The following is a 25,955-nucleotide window of genomic DNA, read 5'->3' as shown; positions in this document are numbered from 1 at the left end:
GGGAGGTGAGGGAGCTGCAGCACGATATGTCGGTATGACATATAGCACTTCTAAGTGCCTGTGCTGCGGCCCTTGAAGTCTTCTTTCTTCAGAAAAGCTCTTTTCAGGGCTGCGGGCAGCCCTCCCTGTTAGCTGCTTGCACTGCAGGCACCAACTTACAAACTGAGCTCCAGTGCCTTGAGGCGGGGATATAGAGGAGGCGGCGCTATGCATCCTGGGAACAGTCAAAGCTTTTAGACTGTTGGTGCCTCGGATCAAGATCCAACTGTACACCCCCAATGTAATTCCCTGTGGAATCACAGTGTACCCCGCTGCAGAAAAAAACAATATAAATGCAAATACTGTGTAAAAATCTAATCAACCAAAAACAGAAGTGACCCTGTTTTCTAAGAATCAGATTTATTTTGGCTGTATTGTAGGTAATGCTGCCCTCTTGTGGAGACAGAAGAAAGTAAAAGTAAAAAAAGTATCATGATCAGCATTGCGATTCATGACATGAACAAGATTATTTTCCATGGTAATCCATTTTTAATTTTCCATGTGGATTTATTTATTATAGTTGAAAAATTATTTTTTCTAAATATTTATATATTATGCAAATCTGCAGAACGGATCTCCTCTTTAAAAACTAAGGGACACAGTGGGGCTGCGTGGTCGCATGTGATCCGACTATGCCAGTCTAGGAGCAAAAAAAAAAAAAAAAAAAGGAATTGGCGAAGGCTTCTCGGTGTAAGCACTGTGTCTAAAGAGCTAGCACATCAGTTGGTTAAAGGGGAAAGTGGCTAGTGGAAACTCATTTAAAATAATTGTAATGTAAAGGAGGTTTCACTCTTCGCAAATACAGATACCACCAAAGTGGATATAGTATTGATACAAGTACTATCTTGCTGTACATACAGCAGGGGCATGTTATTTCTGGTAGTGTAGTGGGACATTTGACCGGATTCATTGTGGGGGAGTGGGGGGCAAAAACACTCAGAAGTATCTGGTTTTACATCCCGACGCTTTGTAAATAAACCCAAGTGAGAGTAAAGCAAAAACAGAGCAAATAACACTTGCACCTAGTCGGCAAAACCATGTTGCAATTCAAGCGGTGCTGATATGTATATATTTTTTTGCATCGCTTGCATTGCAACATGTTTTGTCCAGGTGCAGAGTTACTGGCCCTTTTCCGCTTTACTCCCAACTCATAACCAGGCCCATGGTTTCTAACGGCATATATTGTGATCTTTCTTTCTTTATATATACTGTATAATAGATTTTGCTTTCAGTGTATGAATGTATTTTCCTTAACCTCGTGTACTCCAGTGATTGACATAAAACTTGACAAAGCCCAAGAGCCGCAGGTTAGCGATGCCGGGTGTTCTTGCTAATATGCAGCGCATGACAGGTGAGCTGCCAGAGGCTGTGTGCTTAGCAATGAGATGCTTCCTATTGGTTAGCCTGGGAAAACAAAACATTCGGAAACAACCTCTAGAGAATGTCAAGATTCACCACTGTTCCTGACCTCTCCCACCTCCCCGGAGACCTCGTTTGCTTTCTGTCTCTCTCTTTCCTTGTGTTGGTCTTGGGGTTCCTGCCCTCTCTTCTACCAGAGTCGTCTGACAACTGTTAATCTTTGCACTTTTATTCCAGTGTCTCCTCTCTCTGCCCCTTCTGTGCTCACATCCCCCGCTCCTTAGAAATGCACCTTGAGATAAGCAGATTATTTGCCTACCATCTACAGGATTCACTCACTTATTAGCAAACGTCTAGATGTAGAAACATAGAACGGTTCACTGAGTAATTTAGTCTACGCCAAATGGTAAAAGCCAAGACTATCCAAAAAGTGTGTCAGTTGGTTTATTTAATTGATTTAAATTCACATTTCACTGATGTTCTCACCAAGCTTATCAGATCACATTTGTACCTCTTTACTACCCTTCTCATCCCAAAACATACCCCCCCCCCCTTACACCTCAGAAGCGAAAGGACATCATGACTCCAAATGCTGTTACTTACATGACATTTTATTTTTATTTTCACTTTTTTGTTGTAATATATATAATTGTACTTTATTAAAATTGCCAAAAACTTATGTGACTGATGTGTGTAGCATGTGCTATTGTCAAACATGCATTTCTCATTTGGTGACTAGGGCTATATAGGTCTCTAATCCATGACACTCTCTCTCTCTCTCTCTGTTCTGCCAGAGGTATGTGACCAAACCTTATTCAAACAAAGTTCTGCACTCACCTATTACACTCCAAATTGTATTACATTTAAAATAATAGGATGCTAGTTCCACATACAGCAATGTGTGTTTCTCATGATGCTACAGTGTGATAATGGATATACACTGAATTCATTTACTCGCACAGGACGCACTGACACTTTGGGTTACATTAAGAAATGTACAGGTTTTGGTAATCAGGAGAATGCATTTTTAGTTAATCAGTTCCTGCCCTCTTACAGTAGTATTCCCATCAGTTGCTTTTTAATTAATCACAATAAGTTAATTTTTCTTTAACAAGTGACATAATTTCCCTCCCTAAAATACATCAAACAAAAGCAGCTCATTTTAAAATGTAATCTACTTCTGCACATGGGTGATTTTTAAAGTACAAATACATTGACTCAAAGGCAACCTGTCACCAATACCACAAGCAGTTTATGAAAGTTTAATTACGGCACCCATAGGTGCATTCAAAAGGTGATCGCTCACAAGACAAAAAAAATACACAAAACATTCTGCCATCTTTTTCTAGCGCATTCCCATTTGAATGCCTACGCTAGCTGTGAAATTATGAACCAGAGATGAGGATAGATGGTAAGAGCACTGTGTGTGTGTGTGTAAATCAATGGTGAATTTAGTGGAATCTGCCTGTGTACAAGAACCCTCAGAAATGAGTCACATACACAGATGGTAATTCGGCAAGTATTCTATGGGGGGAATTCAAATGTTTGAAAAGTCAGTTGGGTGTCTGATTTTTCCTAACAACTGAATACCCCCCTATGTGTATGGCCAAATATGGAGAAGCCAGGGGGCTGGAGACTTTCAGTTTGGGCATACATGTGGATGGTCTTCTATGGGGTAATTCAAACTTCCTATTGGATGATAAGTATGACTTAACAGTAACTATAGAACAATTATGACTTACATGAGCAACCAACAGGCATCTACCCTTAGTTAGCTAGAACAATATATCTCCTTAGGGATAACAGTTATTTTATAAGAATAAAATTGGATCGCTTTGGATGTTGCCAATATATTTGCAAATTCTGGAATTTTATTTTAGGTTATCTGAAGTGTCTTTACTCGATGTACAGATGAATTGCTTACTCTAACGAACTATACCAGTGTTTCCCAAAATTGTTCCTCAAGGAACCCTAACAGTCCAGGTTTTAAGGCTAAACATGTACTGTACAAGCAAACTTTCTCAGTTTTATTTAGCAATCTTTATTTAATAATGGATATCCTTAAAACCTGGACTGTTAGGGGACCCCGAGGGCCATATTTGGGTGAACCTTTATATACTATATACAAAAGATGAGCGCTATTTCCGCTCACTAAAACAGTACATTTCTTCATTGCCAGTGAAGACACTTCTAGGAACCTTTCTGAGACTCACATGGCTAATAATGTAGGGAGAGAGGAAGGCATCAGTCATCTTTAGGGTCGTGCACAGATCCAGACAGCGATCAGAACAAGGACAAAATTGATGTCTGGTAAAGACACCACACCAAAGAGTTTATAAGGCACTTAATAAATTTAAAAAAACGAATTACATTAACTCCCTGTCACTGTGACCAAGAAATGTTAAAGTGCCAGGCTCCATTCATCACCGTCTATACCCCAGTGTCCCCTAATTGTCACAGTTATTACTGAGCAGATATAAGACGCAGAGACTAAAGGTGCATACACACTATGGGTTATTACAAGTGATATCGCTCATTATTCACCCTTCTGAGCGATATCGTTTGTAATATCGCCCCATGTGTATGCTGCCAAGGCTTTGAAGTGACAATTATACCCCGTGCAAGTTCTTCAGAAACACAGGAAACATGTCATCAATAATAATTTACTTTTGCACATCTGCATCTGATACTGTATTATAGCACAACAATATGTGAATTGGTCTGAAGAGGCAAGAAGGCAGCCAGCAGCTTTATGTAACATTGTTCTGTATATGAAAAGCTGTCATAAGAAGCCCTTCCAGCAGTGGAATAAACAAGCGGCCGTCTCACAGGACCATTTATTTTCATCTATACAGTCCTTGGAAACACTTCAAGTGTTCAGTTTGTACATCATCTTTCTCACGCCAGCTTGGTCAACCAGCCCTCTATGTTGCTGAGGTTGGCGTCTCCCTCTTCTTCCTTGCTGTCCCGACAGCTGCACTCCAGAAATTCCACCTTCATAGGAAGTTGGGAGAAGTCAAAGTCTTTGCCCTTCTTCCCGAGCTGTGTGATTGCTGGAGAACCGCTGCTGTCCAGAGTGCTGGGAGCGGCTGATTGGGTGACTCGGAGAGTGTTCCTGTTAGAGCAAAGTAGCATGGTAAGTAAAGACATAAGCCTTCTTCATCACAGGGCATTATAACTACTCCTTGGATGGAAGAAATGTGAAAATATAAATGATATAAAAACATGGCTGACATCTTTATAAACTTTGTCTATTCAGTCAGTACATCCTAAGCTGACTGCACATACTGGGGAAAGAGTCTTTTCACGAGCTGTGGGACAGATTCTGAGAAGAGCAGGTGGGCAGATGTGCAGAGTTAGACATGACAGGGGCATGTCAAATGCAAAGTAGACAGTATTTACACTGTGTGCAAAAAATAATAACTGCATCTGCACTTAAGGCCCGTACACACTGGTCGATGTATCGGCCGTTCTCTTGAACGGCCGATACATCGCGGGACCGTCGGCCAGTGTGTACGGGCGATACGTCTGTGAACTCCGTCGTTCACAGACGTATCGCGTCGGCCGCGCAGCACAGCCGACAGCCAATATATCTAACGATATATTGGCGCGTCGCTGTGTGTGCACGGGGCGGTCGTCCGACCGCCCGTACACATGCTGCGGCGGCCGGCGGTGATTGACAGGTGAACTGGGCGGGCGCGAGCGCCCGCCCAGTTCATGACGTCAGTCCCCCGACGGATCGGGCTGTGTGTATGCACAGCACACTGCCCGATCCGTACATAGATATATCTGCAGATCAATTGATCTGCAGATATATCCAATAGTGTGTACCCACCTTTAGACAAACCATGTTGCAATGTAAAGTTACATGTTTTTTTTCACTTCAGAATCAGGCACCAGTTTTCAAGTATTACACGTTTATTCATATTTAGTCTTAGTGGCGTTGTAGGAGGTAATTTTTTTTCTCTTTACCATTAGAGTACTCTCCCACAGTAAGTTAGAGCATTATGAACGTGGCTTTATGTTGGGATTACAGGCACACAATGTGTATGGGATGTAACTGGCTGCAGCGTTAAGCCTCTTCTATCAGACTCCCTTCTGTCTTACTACATGCCGCTTGATAACCGATGCAATGAAATGCAATATCTGGGATACTTACAATTCCTTTTCCAGCTGCTGCTGTATTAACTTGGCTGACTTGGCCATGGATATATCTGTTGGGAAGTGAAAGACTGTTACAACATGTCAGTACAGCTTGTATTGTACATTGTTTATAGATAACCATCCCCCCAAAAATGGAATGATAGTTAAGTACTATGTTAACCCTTTAATGTCCACATGTATTTTACTACACAAGGAGTAGACTATGCATATTTGTGGTGGGAATGTTTTTTTTGTTTTTTTTCAGGACACTTACAATTTATTTGTAGCATATTTTTACCCTAATATAACAGAGGTAAACAGACAACAGGAAGAAGAAAGCCCTCTCTTAGTTCTCAGACATGGACACACCTTGCTTGTTGCAGGCAATCAGTATCGGAGGTGCGTTCCGCACGATTGTAGCATCTGTCAGGATCTGGTACAGGAACTCGGCCACCTCCTTCAGATCACGCTGGAACGCTGAGCTGTCCACAAGAAACACCAAGGCCCTGCAATATGGGATGATACAGGCATCATTCACAAAAACATCAGGGTTATGGCAAAATAGAACGGATAATAACAGAAGCATAGCCTGCAGATTATCTCCTTGCAGTGTCACAGTTGTCTGAGAATCTGTGTCTAATATGTGCAAGATTAAAACAGTGGTTGCAATTTACAACACTATTTATTATATACAATAATGGGGAGCAAAAATATATAGCAAGTACAGAATCTCTAGTAAAACTTACTAAAACATGGTTACCTATAAAGTGTGATATATTTTTATGTGGTTAAACAGTAAACTACGCTCATCCAGCCATCAGGTGCTTCACATGGGCATGTTAAACCAATGCCAACAGGCACCCTCCCATGAGTCTGTTCTTCACTGCAAGCAGGCACCTCCCATGGTCCTCCTTCCTGCCGGCAGGCACCCTCCCACGGGTCTGCTCTTCACTGCAAGCAGGCACCTCCCTTGGTCCTCCTTCCTGCCGGCAGGCACCCTCCCACGGGTCTGCTCTTCCCTTGTAGGCAGGCACCTTGCATGTTCCTCTCCCCTCCTGCCAGCTGGGGATGTAGTTACAATGTTTCCGGACGGGATCCTTATCTTATTTATGCTTTCTTCAGAATATTACTAATGTTTAGTCTAGGTGCAGACACAGAAAACCAACTAACTGCATTAAATGCAGCACAATCACTGTATGTAGACATTATTCACTTTTCCCCTTCTCTGGCTTCCAAAACATGTACCAAAAAGATAGTGACAAGGACACTTACACAGATCTCAGTGACATCTCTGGACAGATGCAGAATTTGTTACAGAAGTAGATATCAGAGTAGTGATAGTGCAATTTAGAATAAGTTCTATATTGCCACTTCTATAAAGTGCCCATATGCATTGTCAGTCCATCCATCTACAGACCCTACACTAGTGGATATCAAAGACAAGAATGGACTTTAATAACTAGCCCTCTGCTGACCATTAGATTACACCAGTACGTTTGTAATGTATGGCTAGTACCTGGCTGCCGGCTTGTATTGCTCCATGCACTGAACCCTCAAACTTTCATGGCCAGGAACATCGACCAATGTAAAACTGGAACCCTGTAGGTGAATCAAAACTTGTCAGTAACCATGGAAACTGTACCATGATCTGTTTTAGCAGTACATACATTTTGGAATTCAGACACAGAGTGCAAACAGGTTTTAGCATGCACACTAAGACATAATCCAAGATAATAACCTAACTAGATGCATTAATCTCCCGTAAGTCATCTGGGGGTCGAGCTTTTAGTCATGCGGCTCCGACTCTATGGAACTCACTTCCCCGCACAGTGCAAGAGGCCACAACTATAGAATCCTTCAAAAGTAGACTCAAGACTTTCCTGTTTACTCAAGCATTGCCATAATGTCCCTTTAGTATCTCCATGCTTCTGTATTTTATGAAAAGTTGTTCTGTACTTCATTATTTTCTGTATTATATTATGCTATGTATCTGTTAAGTGCCTTGAGTCCTATTGGAGAAAGAGCGCTATATAAATAAAATGATTATTATTATTATTATTAATAGTATTGAGTGTTGAGATGAACAGATCAAAATAGTGGAGACCGAATACCTGTCCATATTAGTCCCATGTAATGACAAACCAGAATGTCAGCTGGGTGATGATTTAGGAACAGCAACTGAATACTAAACAGCAAAATGTATGACTCTGGAAATGGTATATAAAGTTCCACATACCCATTGTACATTTAACCATATAAACCATTCCAGCAACTAATCTTAAACTGGTCACGCAGAGGGATATTATAGCCAACACCTGCCAGTTGGCCCCATAAAGACTGAGATGAAAGCTAAGAAAGCCACTGACTTAGTAATTATTTTCCAAATGACTTCTCTGCAATGCCAGTCCCCTTGGTCTGCGAGTAGGGTAATCTTCCAACCGAACAAACATGGCAAGAGTATCTGCTGGTGCGTAGGCAGCTTACTCATGTTCTTGTTCAAGGGCTACTAAACCTATAATTACGCTTCAATCAATATTAGAGAGAAATCTGTGTATAAAGGTTCCCATATCATGACAAGCGATCAGATATTTGACACAGTATAAGATTGGCACTTAACTCACTGCAAGCAATTATCAGGCGTTTTAGGCAGTTACAAGTTTCTCAGACAAAAAAGGGTTCGTTTTAGTGAACGATTTTCAGAATTTTACATAATAAGAAGATTGTGTACACCGGTCCTCATTGCAAATGTATATAAATGGCAGCAGACGTTACCTTCTCACGTTTCACTCTGTAAAGAGCAGTATTGGGGGAGATAGAAGTCTGGGTTTTCATGTACTTTCCAGTTAGGAGCTGTAACAAACAAGAAAAGAATATAACAAAGTAACCAATGCCCACAGCTGACATTACACTGTTCAACCCTCATCTCTTGGGCTATCGCTAACATTCCATAAGGATGAATAATTCATTTCAGGTTCTGCTTATGTCGACTCCAAAGCAGGACAAATGCACTGGCAGCAAAATGACAAGATGTGTGCGCACCTCAGTTCCTATATACATAGTGGTGCTCTGCACTGCAATAACCTGGTGGAATTCTGAAGTTCACATCATGGGTCAATACTGGCAGAAAAGCAAATATGTAACCAACTTATAGCATCTTTTCTTTGGAATGTAGGGCTTTTATATTTCCACTGCAAAATAATGCAGACAATGTATTGAAAAAGTACTAAATGACAAAAGAACGTAAGGAAAATAACCCTACAAGAGAAAGTTTACCAGCCCAAGATTAGAATGGTCTTAATAGCCACATTATAAAACACTTCTTAATACTACTAAAGCATATGTTTTTAATTTAAATACAGTACTACAATCACCTGCGAAGAGCTACAGTAATCTCTCGCTACAGTACTACAATCACCTGCGAGAGCTACAATAATATCTCGCTACAGTACTACAATCACCTGTGAGAGCTACAGTAATCTCTTGCTACAGTACTACAATCACCTGCGAAGAGCTACAGTAATCTCTCGCTACAGTACTACAATCACCTGCGAGAGCTACAGTAATATCTAGATACAGTACTACAATCACCTGCGAGAGCTACAGTAATCTCTCGCTACAGTACTACATTCACCTGCGAAGAGCTACAGTAATCTCTCGCTACAGTACTACAATCACCTGCGAGAGCTACAGTAATCTCTCGCTACAGTACTACAATCACCTGCGAGAGCTACAATAATATCTCGCTACAGTACTACAATCACCTGCGAGAGCTACAGTAATCTCTTGCTACAGTATTACAATCACCTGCGAGAGCTACAGTAATCTCTCGCTACAGTACTACAATCGCCTGCGAAAGCTACAGTAATATCTAGATACAGTATTACAATCACCTGCGAGAGCTACAGTAATCTCTCGCTACAGTACTACAATCACCTGCGAGAGCTACAGTAATCTCTCGCTACAGTACTACATTCACCTGCGAAAGCTACAGTAATATCTAGATACAGTATTACAATCACCTGCGAGAGCTACAGTAATCTCTCGCTACAGTACTACAATCACCTGCGAAAGCTACAGTAATCTCTTGCTACAGTACTAAATTCACCTGCAAGAGCTACAGTAATCTCTCGCTACAGTACTACAATCACCTGCGAGAGCTACAGTAATCTCTCACTACAGAACTACAATCGCCTGCGAGAGCTACAGTAATCTCTCGCTACAGTACTACAATCACCTGCGAGAGCTACAGTAATATCTAGATACAGTATTACAATCACCTGCGAGAGCTACAGTAATCTCTCGCTACAGTACTACAATCGCCTGCGAGAGCTACAGTAATCTCTCGCTACAGTACTACAATCACCTGCGAGAGCTACAGTAATATCTAGATACAGTATTACAATCACCTGCGAGAGCTACAGTAATCTCTCGCTACAGTACTACAATCGCCTGCGAGAGCTACAGTAATCTCTCGCTACAGTACTAAATTCACTTGCGAGAGCTACAGTAATATCTAGATACAGTATTACAATCACCTGCGAGAGCTACAGTAATCTCTCGCTACAGTACTACATTCACCTGCGAGAGCTACAGTAATATCTAGATACAGTATTACAATCACCTGCGAGAGCTACAGTAATCTCTCGCTACAGTACTACATTCACCTGCGAGAGCTACAGTAATATCTAGATACAGTATTACAATCACCTGCGAGAGCTACAGTAATCTCTCACTACAGAACTACAATCACCTGTGAAAGCTACAGTAATGTCTCCCTACAGTACTAAATTCACTTGCGAAAGCTACAGTAATCTCTCGCTACAGTACTAAATTCACCTGCGAGAGCTACAGTAATCTCTCGCTACAGTACTACATTCACCTGCGAAAGCTACAGTAATCTCTCGCTACAGTACTACAATCACCTGCGACAGCTACAGTAATCACTCGCTACAGTACTAAATTCACCTGCGAGAGCTACAGTAATCTCTCGCTACAGTACTACAATCACCTGCGAGAGCTACAGTAATCTCTCGCTACAGTACTACAATCACCTGCGAGAGCTACAGTAATATCTAGATACAGTATTACAATCACCTGCGTAGAGCTAGCGTAATCTCTCACTACAGAACTACAATCACCTGTGAAAGCTACAGTAATGTCTCCCTACAGTACTACAATCACCTGTAAGCACTACAGTAATCTGAGAAAACAGGACAGTAGTATATTGCCTGCTCCAGAATTCAGCATCAAATTTTCTAGCTCAAAAAAACTGGGCTTAATTATCTAAGTGACGTAAAAATAGGATTTTAATTACCTACCAGTAAATCCTTTTCTCGTAGTCCATAAGGAATACTGGGGACACTGCGTACGATTGGGTATAGATGGGGTCCAAAGGAGCCGGTGCACTTTAAAACTTCAAACAGGGTGTGCTGGCTCCTCCCCTCTATGCCCTCCCCCACAGCTCAGTCTAGGAAAACTGTGCCCAAAGGAGATGAACATACTTTAGAGGAGGAAACATGACCAGACAACAGCTGGTGAGATTAACGAAACAGCACACAGCATAACAACCAAACCAGCAACAGCCAGTGAACAAAACAGCAACAGCTGAGTCAAACAACTTTCAAACAAGAATTGCAGGAAGTGGAAGCACAGAGGTGGGCACCCAGTATCCCTTATGGACTACAAGAAAAGGATTTACCGGTAGGTAATTAAAATCCTATTTTCTCCAACATCCATAAGGGATACTGGGTACACTGAGTACGAAGGGGACGTCCCAAAGCTCCCAAAACGGGTGGGAACGTGCTGAGACGCCTGCAACACCGTATGTCCGAATTGGACATCCTCTCTTACCAGGGTAGAAGCGGGCCAGCATAGTTGCAAATACGAGACACCACGGGCAGCCGCCCAGGAAGAACCCACCGACCTAGCAGAGTGGGCCTTGATAGATTTAGGAATAGGTAAGGCCGCCAAAGCATAGGCCTGTTGAATGGTAAGCCTAATCCAATAGACTGTTTCGAAGCAGGACAACCCTTCTTGCGAGCATCAGCAGCACAAAGAATCAGACTTTCGGACAACAGCTGTCCTCTTGACATAGATACTTGGGGCTCGTACCCCATCCAAGAACTCAGGAATGGAGGAAGTGGCTGAAGCCGCCGGAACCACGATAGGCTGATTCAGGTGGAAAACAGAAACCACCTTCGGCAAGAACTGCTGGCGAGTCATGAGCTCTGCTCTATCCTCATGAAACACCAAGTAGGGACTCTTGCAAGACAAAGCAGAGTTCTGAAACACGCCTGGCCAAAGCTAAGGTTAACAGCATAACCGTCTTCCATGTAAGGTACTTGTCCTCAAGTACCTTACATTAACGGTTCAAACCAAGAGGACCGCAGAAAGGTCAAAACCACGTTTAGATCCCAAGGTGCCGTGGGAGGCACAAAAGGAGGTTGGATGTGAAGAATACCCTGTAGAAACATCTGGACTTCAGGTAAAGCAGCCAATTTTTTTTCTTGAAGAAGATGGACAAGGCCGAGATCTGTACCTTAAGGGAACCTAACCGTAGGCCACTGTCCACACCAGCTTGTAAGAAACGGGGAAAAAAAAATAAAATAATAATAAAAAAAATAAATAAAAAAAAAAAAAAAAAAACACGTCCCAGGTTGAAATCCACAGAAGGATACCTTCGGCTCTCACACCAAGAGACATGCCATTTCCAGATATGGTGGTAATGAGTCGATGTGACAGCCTTCCTGGCTTGAATCATGGTTGTAATAACCCTACGCGGAATACCTTTTTCAGCTAGAATGTTCCGCTCAACTGCCATGCCATTAAACGAAGCCGCCGTAAGTCCAGGTAGACGAATGGCCCACGCTGAAGATCTTCTCGCAGTGGTAGAGGCCAGGAGTCTTCTATGGCCATGGCCAGAAGATCTGCGTAACAAACTCACTGAGGCCAGTCAGGGGCAATCAGTATTGCCTGAACCCCTTCCCTTCTGATTCTTTTCAGAACCTAGGGGAGCAACGGGATTGGAGGAAACAGGCACACTAGCAGGTAGACCCAAGGTGTCGACAGTGCGTCCACTGCCACCGCTTGAGGGTCCCTTGTCCTGGAGCAATAGTGCCGGAGCTTTTCGTTGAGCTGAGAAGCCATCAGATCGATCTGTGGACAGCCTCACTGATCCGTTATCATCCGGAAAACCTGCGGATGGAGTCCCCACTCTGCTGACAGTAAGTCGTGACGACTTAGGAAGTCCGCCTCAGTTGTCCACTCCCGGAATGAATATGGCCGATACTGCCCTTGCATTCCTTTCCACCCAGGAGTATCTTGGATATCTCTCGCATGCAGGCGCTGCTCTGTGTTCCTCCCTGCCGATTGACATACGCCACAGCCGTGGAGTCGTCTGACTGAACCAGAATGGCTTGACCTTAAAGCAGGTGAGACGCCAGTAGCAGAGCATTGTAAATCGCCCTGAGTTCCAGTATGTTTATTGGAAGAACGGCTTTGTGGCTTGACCACCTGCCCTGAAACTTTGCTCCTTCGGCGACAACTCCCCAACCTCGAATGCTCACGTCCGTGGTCAAGAGAATCCAATCCTGGATCCTGAAGCTCCGAGTCTCCAAGAGATTGGAGGGTTGCAACCACCACAGGAGAGAGATCCTGGCCTGCGGTGAGAGACGTATGACCTGGTGCATCTGCAGATACGAACCCGACCATTTCTTCAGGAGATCCAGTTGGAAGGTACTTGCATGGAATCTGCCGAATGGAATGGCCTCGTAGGAGGCCACCATCTTTCCCAACAGGCGGGTCCAAAGATGTACAGAGACCAGTTCAGATGCAGAACCGCTAGTACCAACTCCTAAATTTTCCGTGCCTTGTCCACAGGAAGGAAGATTTTCTGAGTCACCGTGTCCAATATCATCCCTAGGAACTGGAGATGCTGGGTCGGCTCGAGGTGGGATTTCTGTAAGTTCAGAATCCAACCGTGGTGTGACAGTAGCGTTGTCATGCGATGGATACGGTCTAACAGTTGTTGCTTCGATCTTGCCTTTATTAACAGATCGTCCAGAATGTCCACTCCCTGAATCCGGAGTAGGAATATCATCTCCACCATTACCTTTGTGAAAACCCTTGGGGCTGTGGCTAGGCCAAAGGGCAGTGCCTGGAACTGGTAGTGCTTGTCCAGTAGAGCAAACCGGAGGTAGGCTTGGTGAGGTGGCCAAATTGGAATATGGAGGTACGCGTCCTTTATGTCCAGAGAGACTAAGAACTCTCCCTCCTCCAGAACTGAGATCACTGCTCTCAGAGACTCCATTTTTAACCGGAAAACCTGCAGATATGGGTTTAACGATTTTAGGTTCAAAATTGGCCTCACGGAACCATCCGGTTTTGGTACCCTAAACAGGCTGGAATAATAACCCTCGCCCAGTTGGTGCAGTGGTACTGGGACAATGACTTGAGTCTGGACCAATTTTTGAATGGCCCTCTGTAGCGTGAGGCGCATGTCCTCGGAAGCCGGTAAGCCAGATTTGAAAAACCTGTAAGGTGGAGAACTCTCGAACTCCAGCTTGTAGCCCTGGGAGACCAGGCCTTTCACCCTGACATCCTGGCAGGAGCTTTCCCAAATAAGACTGAAGAATCTCAACCGAGCTCCCACCCTGAGGTCCCCCATGAGCTGAGGGATACAGTCATGCTGAGGATTTTGAGGAGACCGAGCCGATGTCCTGGTCCTGAGGTCCAGTGGTGGCAGGCTTACGATACTTACGTCTGGAGCCTCTAGCCGCATTTCAGGCACCTCTTACTTTCCCTTTGAACCTAGCAGTCTGAAAGGATTGTAGCGAAGGTCCTGTGTAGAAGCGTCGAGCCGGTGGAGCTGCAGATGGGAGGAATGTGGATTTGCCAGCTGTAGCCTTCGAAATCCACGTGTCCAATTCACCTGTGAAAGGTAAAGCCTCTCACCTGTGAAAGGTAAAGCCTCTACACTCTGCTTTGATTCTGCATCCACCACCCACTGGCGTAGCCACAGCACCCTGTGTGCAGGAACCGCCATGGTAGAAGTACGAACATTAATAGTACCTATGCTATTAATAGTTTCACAGAGAAACCGAGCAGAATCCTGATTGTGCTGAACCAGCATTACCATATCAGCCAGGGACTTATCCCCAGTGAGACCCTCTTGAATGTCACCTGGCCAGGTACGTATGGCATGGGTCACCCAATAGCCAGCAATAACAGGCCTTTGAGAGGCTCCTGCAGCCGCATAAATAGATTTCAAAGTGGCTTCTATTTTCCTGTCTGCAGGTTCCTTTAAGGCAACAGCCCCTGGAACCGGTAGTACCATCTTTTTTGACAGGCGTGATACTGATGCATCAACAGCATGGGGAGTTTCCCAGACTTTTCGTCCCTCTAGAGCAGGCATGTCCAAACTGCGGCCCTCCAGTTGTTGTGAAACTACATATCCCAGCATGCCCTGACACAGTTTTGCTGTCAGAGAATGCTAAACCTGTGTCAGGGCATGCTGGGATGTGTAGTTTCTCAACAGCTGGAGGGCCGCAGTTTAGACATGCCTGCTCTAGAGCATAGGTCTGCAAACTCGGTCCTCATTACCCCAACACAGTGCATGTTTTGCAGGTAACCCAGCAGGTGCACAGGTGTATTAATTACTCACAGACACATTTCAAAAAGTCCGCAGGTGGAGTTAATTATTTCACTTGTGATTCTGTGAGGAGACCTGCAAAAATAAGATTTTACTTACCGATAAATCTATTTCTCGTAGTCCGTAGTGGATGCTGGGGACTCCGTCAGGACCATGGGGATTAGCGGCTCCGCAGGAGACAGGGCACAAAACTAAAGCTTTAGGATCAGGTGGTGTGTACTGGCTCCTCCCCCTATGACCCTCCTCCAAGCCTCAGTTAGGATACTGTGCCCGGACGAGCGTACACAATAAGGAAGGATATTGAATCCCGGGTAAGACTCATACCAGCCACACCAATCACACCGTATAACTTGTGATCTAAACCCAGTTAACAGTATGACAAACGTAGGAGCCTCTGAACAGACGGCTCACCACAATAACAACCCGATTTTTTTGTAACAATAACTATGTACAAGTATTGCAGACAATCCGCACTTGGGATGGGCGCCCAGCATCCACTACGGACTACGAGAAATAGATTTATCGGTAAGTAAAATCTTATTTTCTCTGACGTCCTAAGTGGATGCTGGGGACTCCGTCAGGACCATGGGGATTATACCAAAGCTCCCAAACGGGCGGGAGAGTGCGGATGACTCTGCAGCACCGAGTGAGAGAACTCCAGGTCCTCCTCAGCCAGGGTGTGCCCCTGACCAAGTAGCAGCTCGGCAAAGCTGTAAAGCCGAGACCCCTCGGGCAGTCGCCCAAGATGAGCCCACCTTCCTTGTGGAATGGGCATTTATATATTTTGGCTGTGGCAGTCCTGCCACAGAATGTGCAAGCTGAATTGTACTACACATTCAACAAGCAATCGTCTGCTTAGAAGCAAGAGCACCCAGTTTTTTGGGTGCATACAGGATAACAGCAAGTCAGTTTTCCTGACTCCAGCCGTCCTGGAAATCTATATTTTCAGGGCCCTGACAACATCTAGCAACTTGGAGTACTCCAAGTCTCTAGTAGCCGCAGGTACCACAATAAGCTGGTTCAGATGAAACGCTGACACCACCTTAGGGAGAAACTGGGGACGAGTCCGCAGCTCTGCCCTGTCCGAATGGACAATCAGATATGGGCTTTTGTGAGACAAAGCCGCCAATTCTGACACTCGCCTGGCCGAGGCCAGGGCCAACATCATGGTCACTTTCCATGTGAGATATTTCAAATCCACAGATTTGAGCGGTTTAAACCAACGTGATTTGAGGAATCCCAGGACTACGTTGAGATCCCACAGTGCCACTGGAGGCACAAAAGGGGGTTGTATATGCAGTACTCCCTTGTCAAATTTCTGGACTTCAGGAACTGAAGCCAATTCTTTCTGGAAGAAAATCGACAGGGCCGAAATTTGAACCTTAATGGACCCCAATTTGAGGCCCATAGACACTCCTGTTTGCAGGAAATGCAGGAATCGACCGAGTTGAAATTTCTTCGTGGGGCCTTCCTGGCCTCACACCACGCAACATATTTTCGTCACATGTGGTGATAATGTTGTGCGGTCACCTCCTTTCTGGCTTTGACCAGGGTAGGAATGACCTCTTCCGGAATGCCTTTTTTTCCCTTAGGATCCGGCGTTCAACCGCCATGCCGTCAAACGCACCCGCGGTAAGTCTTGGAACAGACATGGTACTTGCTGAAGCAAGTCCCTTCTTATCGGCAGAGGCCCTGAGTCCTCTGTGAGCATCTCATGAAGTTCCGGGTACCAAGTCCTTCTTGGCCCATCCGGAGCCACGAGTATAGTTCTTACTCCTCTACGTCTTATAATTCTCAGTACCTTTGGTATGAGAAGCAGAGGAGGGAACACATACACCGACTGGTACACCCATGGTGTTACCAGAACGTCCACAGCTATTGCCTGAGGGTCTCTTGACCTGGCGCAATACCTGTCCAGTTTTTTGTTCAGGCGGGACGCCATCATGTCCACCTTTGGTCTTTCCCAACGGTGCACAATCATGTGGAAAAAACTTCTCGATGAAGTCCCCACTCTCCCGGGTGGAGGTCGTGCTGAGGAAGTCTGCTTTCCAGTTGTCCACTCCCGGAATGAAAACTGCTGACAGTGCTATCACATGATTTTCCGCCCAGCGAAGAATCCTTGCAGTTTCTGCCATTGTCCTCCTGCTTCTTGTGCCGCCCTGTCTGTTTACGTGGGCGACTGCCGTGATGTTGTCCCACTGGATCAATACCGGCTGACCTTGAAGCAGAGGTCTTGCTAAGCTTAGAGCATTGTAAATTGCTCTTAGCTCCAGTATATTTATGCGGAGAGAAGTCCCCAGACTTGATCACACTCCCTGGAAATTTTTTCCCTGTGTGACTGCTCCCCAGCCTTTCAAGCTGGAATCCGTGGTCACCAGGACCCAGTCCTGAATGCATAACTGTGGCACTTTAGTAGATGAGCACTCTGCAGCCACCACAGAAGAGACACCCTTGTCCTTGGAGACAGGGTTATCCGCTGATGCATCTGAAGATGCGATCCGGACCATTTGTCCAGCAGATCCCACTGAAAAGTTCTTGCGTGAAATCTGCCGAATGGAATCGCTTCGTAAGAAGCCACCATTTTTCCCAGGACCCTTGTGCAATGATGCACTGACACTTTTCCTGGTTTTTGGAGGTTCCTGACTAGCTCGGATAACTCCCTGGCTTTCTCCTCCGGGAGAAACACCTTTTTCTGGACTGTGTCCAGAATCATCCCTAGGGACAGCAGACGTGTCGTCGGAGACAGCTGGGATTTTGGAATATTTAGAATCCACCCGTGCTGTCGTAGAACTACTTGAGATAGTGCTACTCAGACCTCCAACTGTTCTCTGGACCTTGCCCTTATCAGGAGATCGTCCAAGTAAGGGATAATTAAGACGCCTTTTCTTTGAAGAAGAATCATCATTTCGGCCATTACCTTGGTAAAGACCCGGGGTGCCGTGGACAATCCAAACGGCAGCGTCTGAAACTGATAGTGACAGTTTTGTACCACGAACCTGAGGTACCCTTTGTGAGAAGGGCAAATTTGGACATGGAGGTAAGCATCCTTGATGTCCAGGGACACCATATAGTCCCCTTCTTCCTGGTTCGCTATCACTGCTCTGAGTGACTCCATTTAGAATAGGTCTCACCGAGCCGTCTGGCTTCAGTACCACAATATAGTGTGGAATAATACCCCTTTACTTGTTGTAGGAGGGGTACTTTGATTATCACCTGCTGGAAATACAGCTTGTGAATTGTTTCCAATACTGCCTCCCTGTCGGAGGTAGACGTTGGTAAAGCAAACTTCAGGAACCTGCGAGGGGGAGACGTCTCGAATTTCCAATCTGTACCCCTGGGATACTACTTGTAGGATCCAGGGGTCCACTTGCGAGTGAGCCCACTGCGTGCTGAAACTCTTGAGACGACCCCCCACCGCACCTGTTTGTACGGCCCCAGCGTCATGCTGAGGACTTGGCAGAAGCGGTGGAAGGCTTCTGTTCCTGGGAATGGGCTGCCTGCTGCAGTCTTCTTCCCTTACCTCTATCCCTGGGCAGATATTATGGGGACGAAAGGACTGAGGCTGAAAAGACTATGTCTTTTTCTGCTGAGATGTGACTTGGGGTAAAAAAAGGTGGATTTTCTAGCTGTTGCCGTGGCCACCAGGTCCGATGGACCGACCCCAAATAACTCCTCCCCTTTATACGGCAATACTTCCATGTGCCGTTTGGAATCTGCATCACCTGACCACTGTCGTGTCCATAAACATCGTCTGGCAGATATGGACATCGCACTTACTCTTGATGCCAGAGTTTCGCATATATAGAAATGCATCTTTTAAATGCTCTATAGTCAATAAAATACTGTCCCTGTCAAGGGTATCAATATTTCCAATCAGGGAATCCGACCAAGCCACCCCAGCGCTGCCCATCCAGGCTGAGGCGATCGCTGGTCGCAGTATAACACCAGTATGTGTGTATATACTTTTTAGGATATTTTCCAACCTCCTATCAGTTGGCTCCTTGAGGGCGTCCGTATCTGGAGACGGTAACGCCACTTGTTTTTATAAGCGTGTGAGCGCCTTATCCACCCTAAGGTGTGTTTCCCAACGCGCCATAACTTCTGGCGGGAAAGGGTATACCGCCAATAATTTTCTATCGGGGGAAACCCACGCATCATCACACACTTCATTTAATTTATCTGATTTAGGAAAAACCACATGTAGTTTTTTCACACTCCACATAATACCCTTTTTTGTGGTACTTGTAGTATCAGAAATATGTAACATCTCCTTCATTGCCCTTAACAAGTAACGTGTGGCCCTAAAGGAAAATACGTTTGTTTCTTCACCGTCGACACTGGAGTCAGTGTCCGTGTCTGTGTCGACCGACTGAGGTAAAAGGACGTTTTAACGCCCCTGACGGTGGTTTAGACGCCTGGACAGGTACTAATTGGTTTGCCGGCCGTCTCATGTCGTCAACCGACCTTGCAGCGTGTTGACATTATCACGTAATTCCTTAAATAAGCCATCCATTCCGGTGTCGACTCCCTAGAGAGTGACATCACCATTACCGGCAATTTGCTCCGCCTCCTCACCAACATCGTCCTCATACATGTCGACACACAAGTACCGACACACAGCACACACACAGGGAATGCTCTGATAGAGGACAGGACCCCACTAGCCCTTTGGGGAGACAGAGGGAGAGTTTGCCAGCACACACCAAAAACGCTATATTATACAGGGACAACCTTTATATAAGTGTTTTTCCCTTATAGCATTTTAATATATATATATATATATATATATATACATATCGCCAAATAAGTGCCCCCCCTCTCTGTTTTAACCCTGTTTCTGTAGTGCAGTGCAGGGGAGAGCCTGGGAGCCTTCCCACCAGCCTTTCTGTGAGGGAAAATGGCGCTGTGTGCTGAGGAGAATAGGCCCCGCCCCCTTTTCGGCGGGCTTCTTCTCCCGTTTTTCTGAGACCTGGCAGGGGTTAAATACATCCATATAGCCTCCAGGGGCTATATGTGATGTATTTTTAGCCAGAATAAGGTATTATACATTGCTGCCCAGGGCGCCCCCAGCAACGCCCTGCACCCTCCGTGACCGTTGGTGTGAAGTGTGTGACAACAATGGCGCACAGCTGCAGTGCTGTGCGCTACCTTCATGAAGACTGAAAAGCCTTCTGCCGCCGGTTTCTGGACCTTCAATCTTCAGCATCTGCAAGGGGGGTCGGCGGCGCGGCTCCGGGACGAACCCCAGGGTGAGACCTGTGTTCCGACTCCCTCTGGAGCTAATGGTGTCCAGTAGCCTAAGAAGCCAATCCATCCTGCACGCAGGTGAGTTGAACTTCTCTCCCCTAAGTCCCTCGATGCAGTGAGCCTGTTGCCAACAGGACTCACTGAAAATAAGAAACCTAAAAACTTTTTCTAAGCAGCTCCTTAAGAGAGCCACCTAGATTGCACCCTGCTCGGACGGGCACAAAAACCTAACTGAGGCTTGGAGGAGGGTCATAGGGGGAGGAGCCAGTACACACCACCTGATCCTAAAGCTTTAGTTTTGTGCCCTGTCTCCTGCGGAGCCGCTAATCCCCATGGTCCTGACGGAGTCCCCAGCATCCACTTAGGACGTCAGAGAAACATAGTTTAGCAGACCTATGCTCTAGAGCACAGGTTCTCAAACTCGGTCCTCAGGACCCCACACAGTGCACGTTTTGCAGGTCTCCTCACAGAATCACAAATGAAATAATTAACTCCACCTGTGGACCTTTTAAAATGTTTCAGTGAGTAATTAATACACCTGTGCACTTGCTGGGTTACCTGCAAAACATGCACTGTGTGGGGTCCTGAGGACCGAGTTTGAGAACCACTGCTCTAGAGCATAAGGAAATGCAGCAATCAATTTATTTGTCACCTGGAATTTCTTTTCAGGAGTAGCCCATGGCTCCCTGAAAAGATCATCCAGAACCTTAGAATCAGGAAAGGTGACTAGCCCTTTCTTTTGTGCAGCAAAAAAAATGATTGCGGAGCATCTACCTCGTTCCCAGGAACATGCAAGAGATCTCTAATAGCAAGGATGTTTGATTCCAACTACTCCTCCCTCTTCCACCTCAGGTACCTCCTCCTTGGATTCTGAGAGGATATCAGGTAACCTCCTTTTCTGGGGTTGTGGAAGTGAGAGAGGGGTTACACGGCTTCCCACTGATTTATCTTTAATCAGAGTAGCCATGAACTGTTGCAACTGCTGCCTTCCTTGCCTAGCACTAGACAATTCATTGGACATGTCAGCCATCATAGATTTAATAGAACTCAACCAAGCTGGTTCCTGCAAATCACCCCCAGAAGCCCCACTATCCTGTGAAGGCTGACTGCATTGCTCACACATGAGAATCTACAGGGGAGGGAGAAAATCTAGTGTGAGAGAGAGAACACACAGCTTTCTTCACCATGCCGACAGGGAACATTTACATCCACACATATACACACAGAGACACAGGTACAAGCAAGCCTTCCTAGCCCAGTATGTGTGGAGAGACTCAAAGAAGGAGGGACCAGCACCAGCCTGCATCTAATAACGGAGATATCAGAAGATAGGCAATATGGTATAATTATGTATGAGGAGCATAATATGGTATAATTATGTATGAGGAGCATAATATAAGGTTCCCACAGCGGGCTCTCCCTCCTTTCTACACCCCTGTACCAGTGTCTGGCCGTGAAGTTTCCGCAGGAGGAGCTGACTTTCCTGCTGCAGCACTGAGAGTGCAGGAAATGGCGCCAGGAAGCCGCTGGTCCCGCTCTAAGGTAGCTACTTGTATATTTACACTGGCAAAGTCCCATACAAAGTGTGAAATGAGGTACAAGCACCTATTTTCACTACCGCTGCCAGTCTGCACGGGGGAGCTATTGGATCACCACAGGGGGAGTCCGTATGCACGCCCCACGACCATGCCGCATGAGTAACTGAGGGGACCCCGCCAGCAACACTCACCACCATGATCTTCAGGCTCTGTGCTGGGTGTGTGTGCGCGAGAGCACCATGCCTGTGGTACACTAACCCTTAGGACCGTTGTCCCGTCAGCGGGATCCGACTCAGCACCTCCAGGAGGCCGGTGCCGGGTCCCCGCAGCGTCCCTCGGTGCAGGAAGGCTGTTTCACAACAGCCTACCTGAAAATAACAAACATTTAAAATAAACTGAAGCGCCAGAGTGGGCATCCTCTCCTGAGGGCACATTTTTCTAAACTGAGCTGTGGGGAAGGGCATAGAGGGGAGGTGCCAGCACACCCTGTCTGAAGCTTTAAAGCGCACCGGCTCCTTTGGACCCCATCTGTACCCCATCGTACTAAGTGTCCCCAGTATCCCTTATGGATGTTAGAGAAAGGCTAATTATACATAATTTATTAACGGGGTCCATGTTAATTTAGCCAAACTGTCAGTAGATTCAGGAGGAAAAAAAATATTTCTAGAATTATATGGGTCCGGCTGTGTCTCTGGATGGGCCAACTGTAAACCACTACAGAGTCTGCAGGGACTATATAGGTAGTAAGAATAAGTAACAGCATCTAACACAATACAGCATCTTGTGACAGGAGAATATTAAAGCTCTAACCTTCCAACCTGTATGTATTTTAGACAGGCGTATGGGTCCCATATAGCAACAAAATTACTGCATAGAATGAGTACGTAAGGAAACAAAAATATATGAAAGTAATACTGTATATTTAGCTAAATACTGGCAATGTGCAATAGATTGGTGTGTCATACCCTGCTGAAGATTAAGGTTTTACCCGAGTCGCACAAGCCCACAAGAAGGACAGCTCTGCGGCTAGTCTGACTCCTCCGCAGCACTTTCCACAGCACTAAGGGAAAGAAGAATATGCAACTGATAAAGCACAGTGACATCAAGTTATTATACAGAACACCGCAAAAGATAAATAGGATTTTTTTGCTGAAAGGACAATGCTCCCCATCTGCCTACGTTACGGAATGAGGCTGCTGGTCAGAAATTGGCATTTCCTGATACTCCACACCCCATTATACATGTCCCACATACCGGTATGGAATGCAGTCATGATATTTACAGTAACTATAGCAACAGCACAAAGGAAGTGCCACTATCCTGACAGTTGTAATACTACTTAAGGCAATTTAACCACGTGGGCATTCTAAATGTCTATCATTCTACTGATATGCATGTTTAAAGCTATAATGACCGCACGTTTTAAAATGTTTATTGTAGCATTATAATAATGTCAGGATACTGGCACAGACTTTCTCACGTCCACATACTGTAGTGACGGTATGTATCCCCCTCCATGTAAGTAAACCCCTTTTTTTGCTTTTTAGAGAAAATCACAAGGCAAAACGCATCTTTACTTTGCATATTTCCTATTTAAACACCTCTACATACATTATTATACAGTGAGAAGAGTACCAGGGGTGCTGCACTGTGACCAGACATTTGTACATTACTAATTTTCACCTGGAAAGCAAACTAAAAGCTCCTATTAAAACCTGGTGTAATGGAACACGGATTGCTAAAAAAGTGACACCAACAAAAACCCTAGTTTGAAGTTAAATGACTTCAGGCCCAGCTGTGGCAGATGTAGCTATACAGTGACACACCGCCAGTGCGGCTCACTGTCATCTACATCTAGCACAACAGCACTATCACACATACTAATGTCACTAACACTAAGTGGGGGGGATTCAGCTCCATGCAATGTGCTGCTGGGTATCACTGTGCTGCTCGGCTGCTCACAAAGCGTCCACAAACGCTCCGCAATTTCCCTGTGCACCGCTATGCCATGCTAGTGGGCACGATATGGGAATCCATAATAACACATCACAGTTATACCCATGAACTGTATACCCCCAAAATGTTATACAATGTTGACCCACAATACATAACAAATTGTTTGTAGTGTAACTGTATCTCACTTATTCTCATCAGCCAGCATCACCCTCCATACTGACCTGCTACACTGCCACATAATAGTGTCTGTACCAACAATAACTGCGGTGGGACTACAGGTGCCAACATGTAAAGGAACATAACAGCTGGGGAACCCCAGGTCTGCCTTTTTCTATTAATACTCACACAACGTAACCAGCACGGCCAGGAGTGCCACAGCCACGGACAGCACAGTGGGGTCCTGCCTGCCCAGCTCCTGCTTGATAGACTCCATATCCGGCAGCCACTGTGAGCCCGCAGCCTCCTGCACCGCCGCCATCTTGATCAGCTAATGCGCATGCGCTTCTCGTCCCGACTACGTGTCACTGCGCTCCAGCCTGGCTGCAGCAACAGAGCATGATGGGAGCTGCGCCGGGTGACGCTTCTGCGCATGCGTGGATGATCTCGCTCGCTCATTCATTATGTCTCAATTTGCAGTATCACGCTAAATGGTGAACATTTATTTATAAGGTTACCCAACTTGTTCAACAGTATTATAGTGCTGCGGCACACGCCAGCGCCCTATATGTTATAATAAGCAGTATTCTTATGCATATATGCGTTATATGCTGTGTCACATGCCTACTTATAATGGCATACCCTCCAACATGACCCGCCCCACTAGGTACAAAATGCTCTGTTTCTGGACTTCCCTCTTAATTTATTATTGCCATCACCTGTGAAGAAACAGCTTTCTTATCATTTAACTAGTTCAACACAGGTGATGGAAATCATAAATTAAGAGGGAAGTCCAGGAACAGAGCATTTTGTACCTAGTGGGGCGGGTCATGTTGGAGGGTCTGTAATGGTGGGTGACATGCAGTATCCCTATGCACACATGCATTGCACGCCTCCCAACATGACCCTCTCTTGGAGGGACAGAATGCCCTGCTCCTGGACTTCACGCTTAATGTATGATTGCCATCACCTGTGCTGAAACGCCATTCTTATCCATTAACCTGTTCAAAACAGGTGCTGGCTATCATGAATTAAGAGAAAAGCCCAGGAGCAGAGCATTCTGTTCCTCCTGGAGAGGGTCATGTTGGGAGGTATGGCATTATAATGCCATGCCACATGCCACGCACCCATATATATGTCTTACATGCCAGGGCACTGATAGGTAGCAACATATATTTCTCTAACGTCCTAGTGGATGCTGGGGACTCCGAAAGGACCATGGGGAATAGCGGCTCCGCAGGAGACTGGGCACAAAGTAAAAGCTTTAGGACTAGCTGGTGTGCACTGGCTCCTCCCCCTATGACCCTCCTCCAAGCCTCAGTTAAGGTTTTGTGCCCGAACGAGAAGGGTGCAATCTAGGTAGCTCTCCTGAGCTGCTTAGAGTAAAAGTTTAAATAGGTTTTTTTATTTTCAGTGAGACCTGCTGGCAACAGGCTCACTGCATCGAGGGACTAAGGGGAGAAGAAGCGAGCTCACCTGCGTGCAGAGTGGATTGGGCTTCTTAGGCTACTGGACATTAGCTCCAGAGGGACGATCACAGGCCCAGCCATGGATGGGTCCCGGAGCCGCGCCACCGGCCCCCTTACAGAGCCAGAAGAGTGAAGAGGTCCGGAAAATCGGCGGCAGAAGACGTCCTGTCTTCAATAAGGTAGCGCACAGCACCGCAGCTGTGCGCCATTGCTCTCAGCACACTTCACACTCCGGTCACTGAGGGTGCAGGGCGCTGGGGGGGGGGGGCGCCCTGGGACGCAATGAAAATACCTTAAATGGCTAAAAATACATCACATATAGCTCCTGGGCTATATGGATGTATTTAACCCCTGCCAGTTTTCCACAAAAAAGCGGGAGAAAGGCCGCCGAAAAAGGGG

The 25,955-nt window shown here is 45.7% G+C and overlaps 2 protein-coding genes across 2 annotated transcripts in view; one reads left to right on the top strand and one right to left on the bottom strand.

Moving 5' to 3' along the window:
• The window catches only part of RAB6B (RAB6B, member RAS oncogene family), a 120,517-nt gene extending 118,440 nt beyond the window's left edge, over nucleotides 1-2,077 (top strand). The window contains exon 8 of the mRNA XM_063915550.1: nucleotides 1,309-2,077. Within this exon, the coding sequence (XP_063771620.1) occupies nucleotides 1,309-1,373 (65 nt within the window). The 3' untranslated portion in view covers nucleotides 1,374-2,077. The remainder of the gene's footprint in view (nucleotides 1-1,308) is intronic.
• On the bottom strand, nucleotides 1,998-24,520 carry SRPRB (SRP receptor subunit beta). Its single transcript, XM_063915549.1, has 7 exons — nucleotides 24,277-24,520; nucleotides 22,941-23,035; nucleotides 8,314-8,391; nucleotides 7,058-7,140; nucleotides 5,911-6,047; nucleotides 5,558-5,612; nucleotides 1,998-4,513 (listed from the first exon to the last, which is right to left on the bottom strand). The coding sequence occupies exons 1-7, from the start codon at nucleotides 24,407-24,409 to the stop codon at nucleotides 4,297-4,299; spliced, it is 798 nt and encodes a 265-aa protein (XP_063771619.1). The 5' UTR covers nucleotides 24,410-24,520; the 3' UTR covers nucleotides 1,998-4,296.
• Nucleotides 24,521-25,955: the final 1,435 nt, after the last annotated feature.

The sequence above is a fragment of the Pseudophryne corroboree genome, chromosome 4 (assembly GCF_028390025.1).
Source record: "Pseudophryne corroboree isolate aPseCor3 chromosome 4, aPseCor3.hap2, whole genome shotgun sequence".
NCBI lineage: Eukaryota > Metazoa > Chordata > Amphibia > Anura > Myobatrachidae > Pseudophryne > Pseudophryne corroboree.
The sequence above is the reverse complement of the archived record's forward strand: the minus strand, read 5'-3'. Positions and strand labels throughout refer to the sequence as shown.

What these genes read in the sequence shown, in the direction of transcription:
- SRPRB (XM_063915549.1), bottom strand. Translation starts at nt 24,409, where the DNA reads ATGGCGGCGGTGCAGGAGGCTGCGGGCTCACAGTGGCTGCCGGATATG. An exon ending in AAACCTTAATCTTCAGCAGG is followed by an intron (nt 8,392 to 22,940) that starts GTATGACACACC and finishes TGTTTGTTACAG; the next exon opens with CTCCTAACTGGAAAGTACAT. An exon ending in CAGCAGCTGGAAAAGGAATT is followed by an intron (nt 4,514 to 5,557) that starts GTAAGTATCCCA and finishes TTGCTCTAACAG; the next exon opens with GAACACTCTCCGAGTCACCC.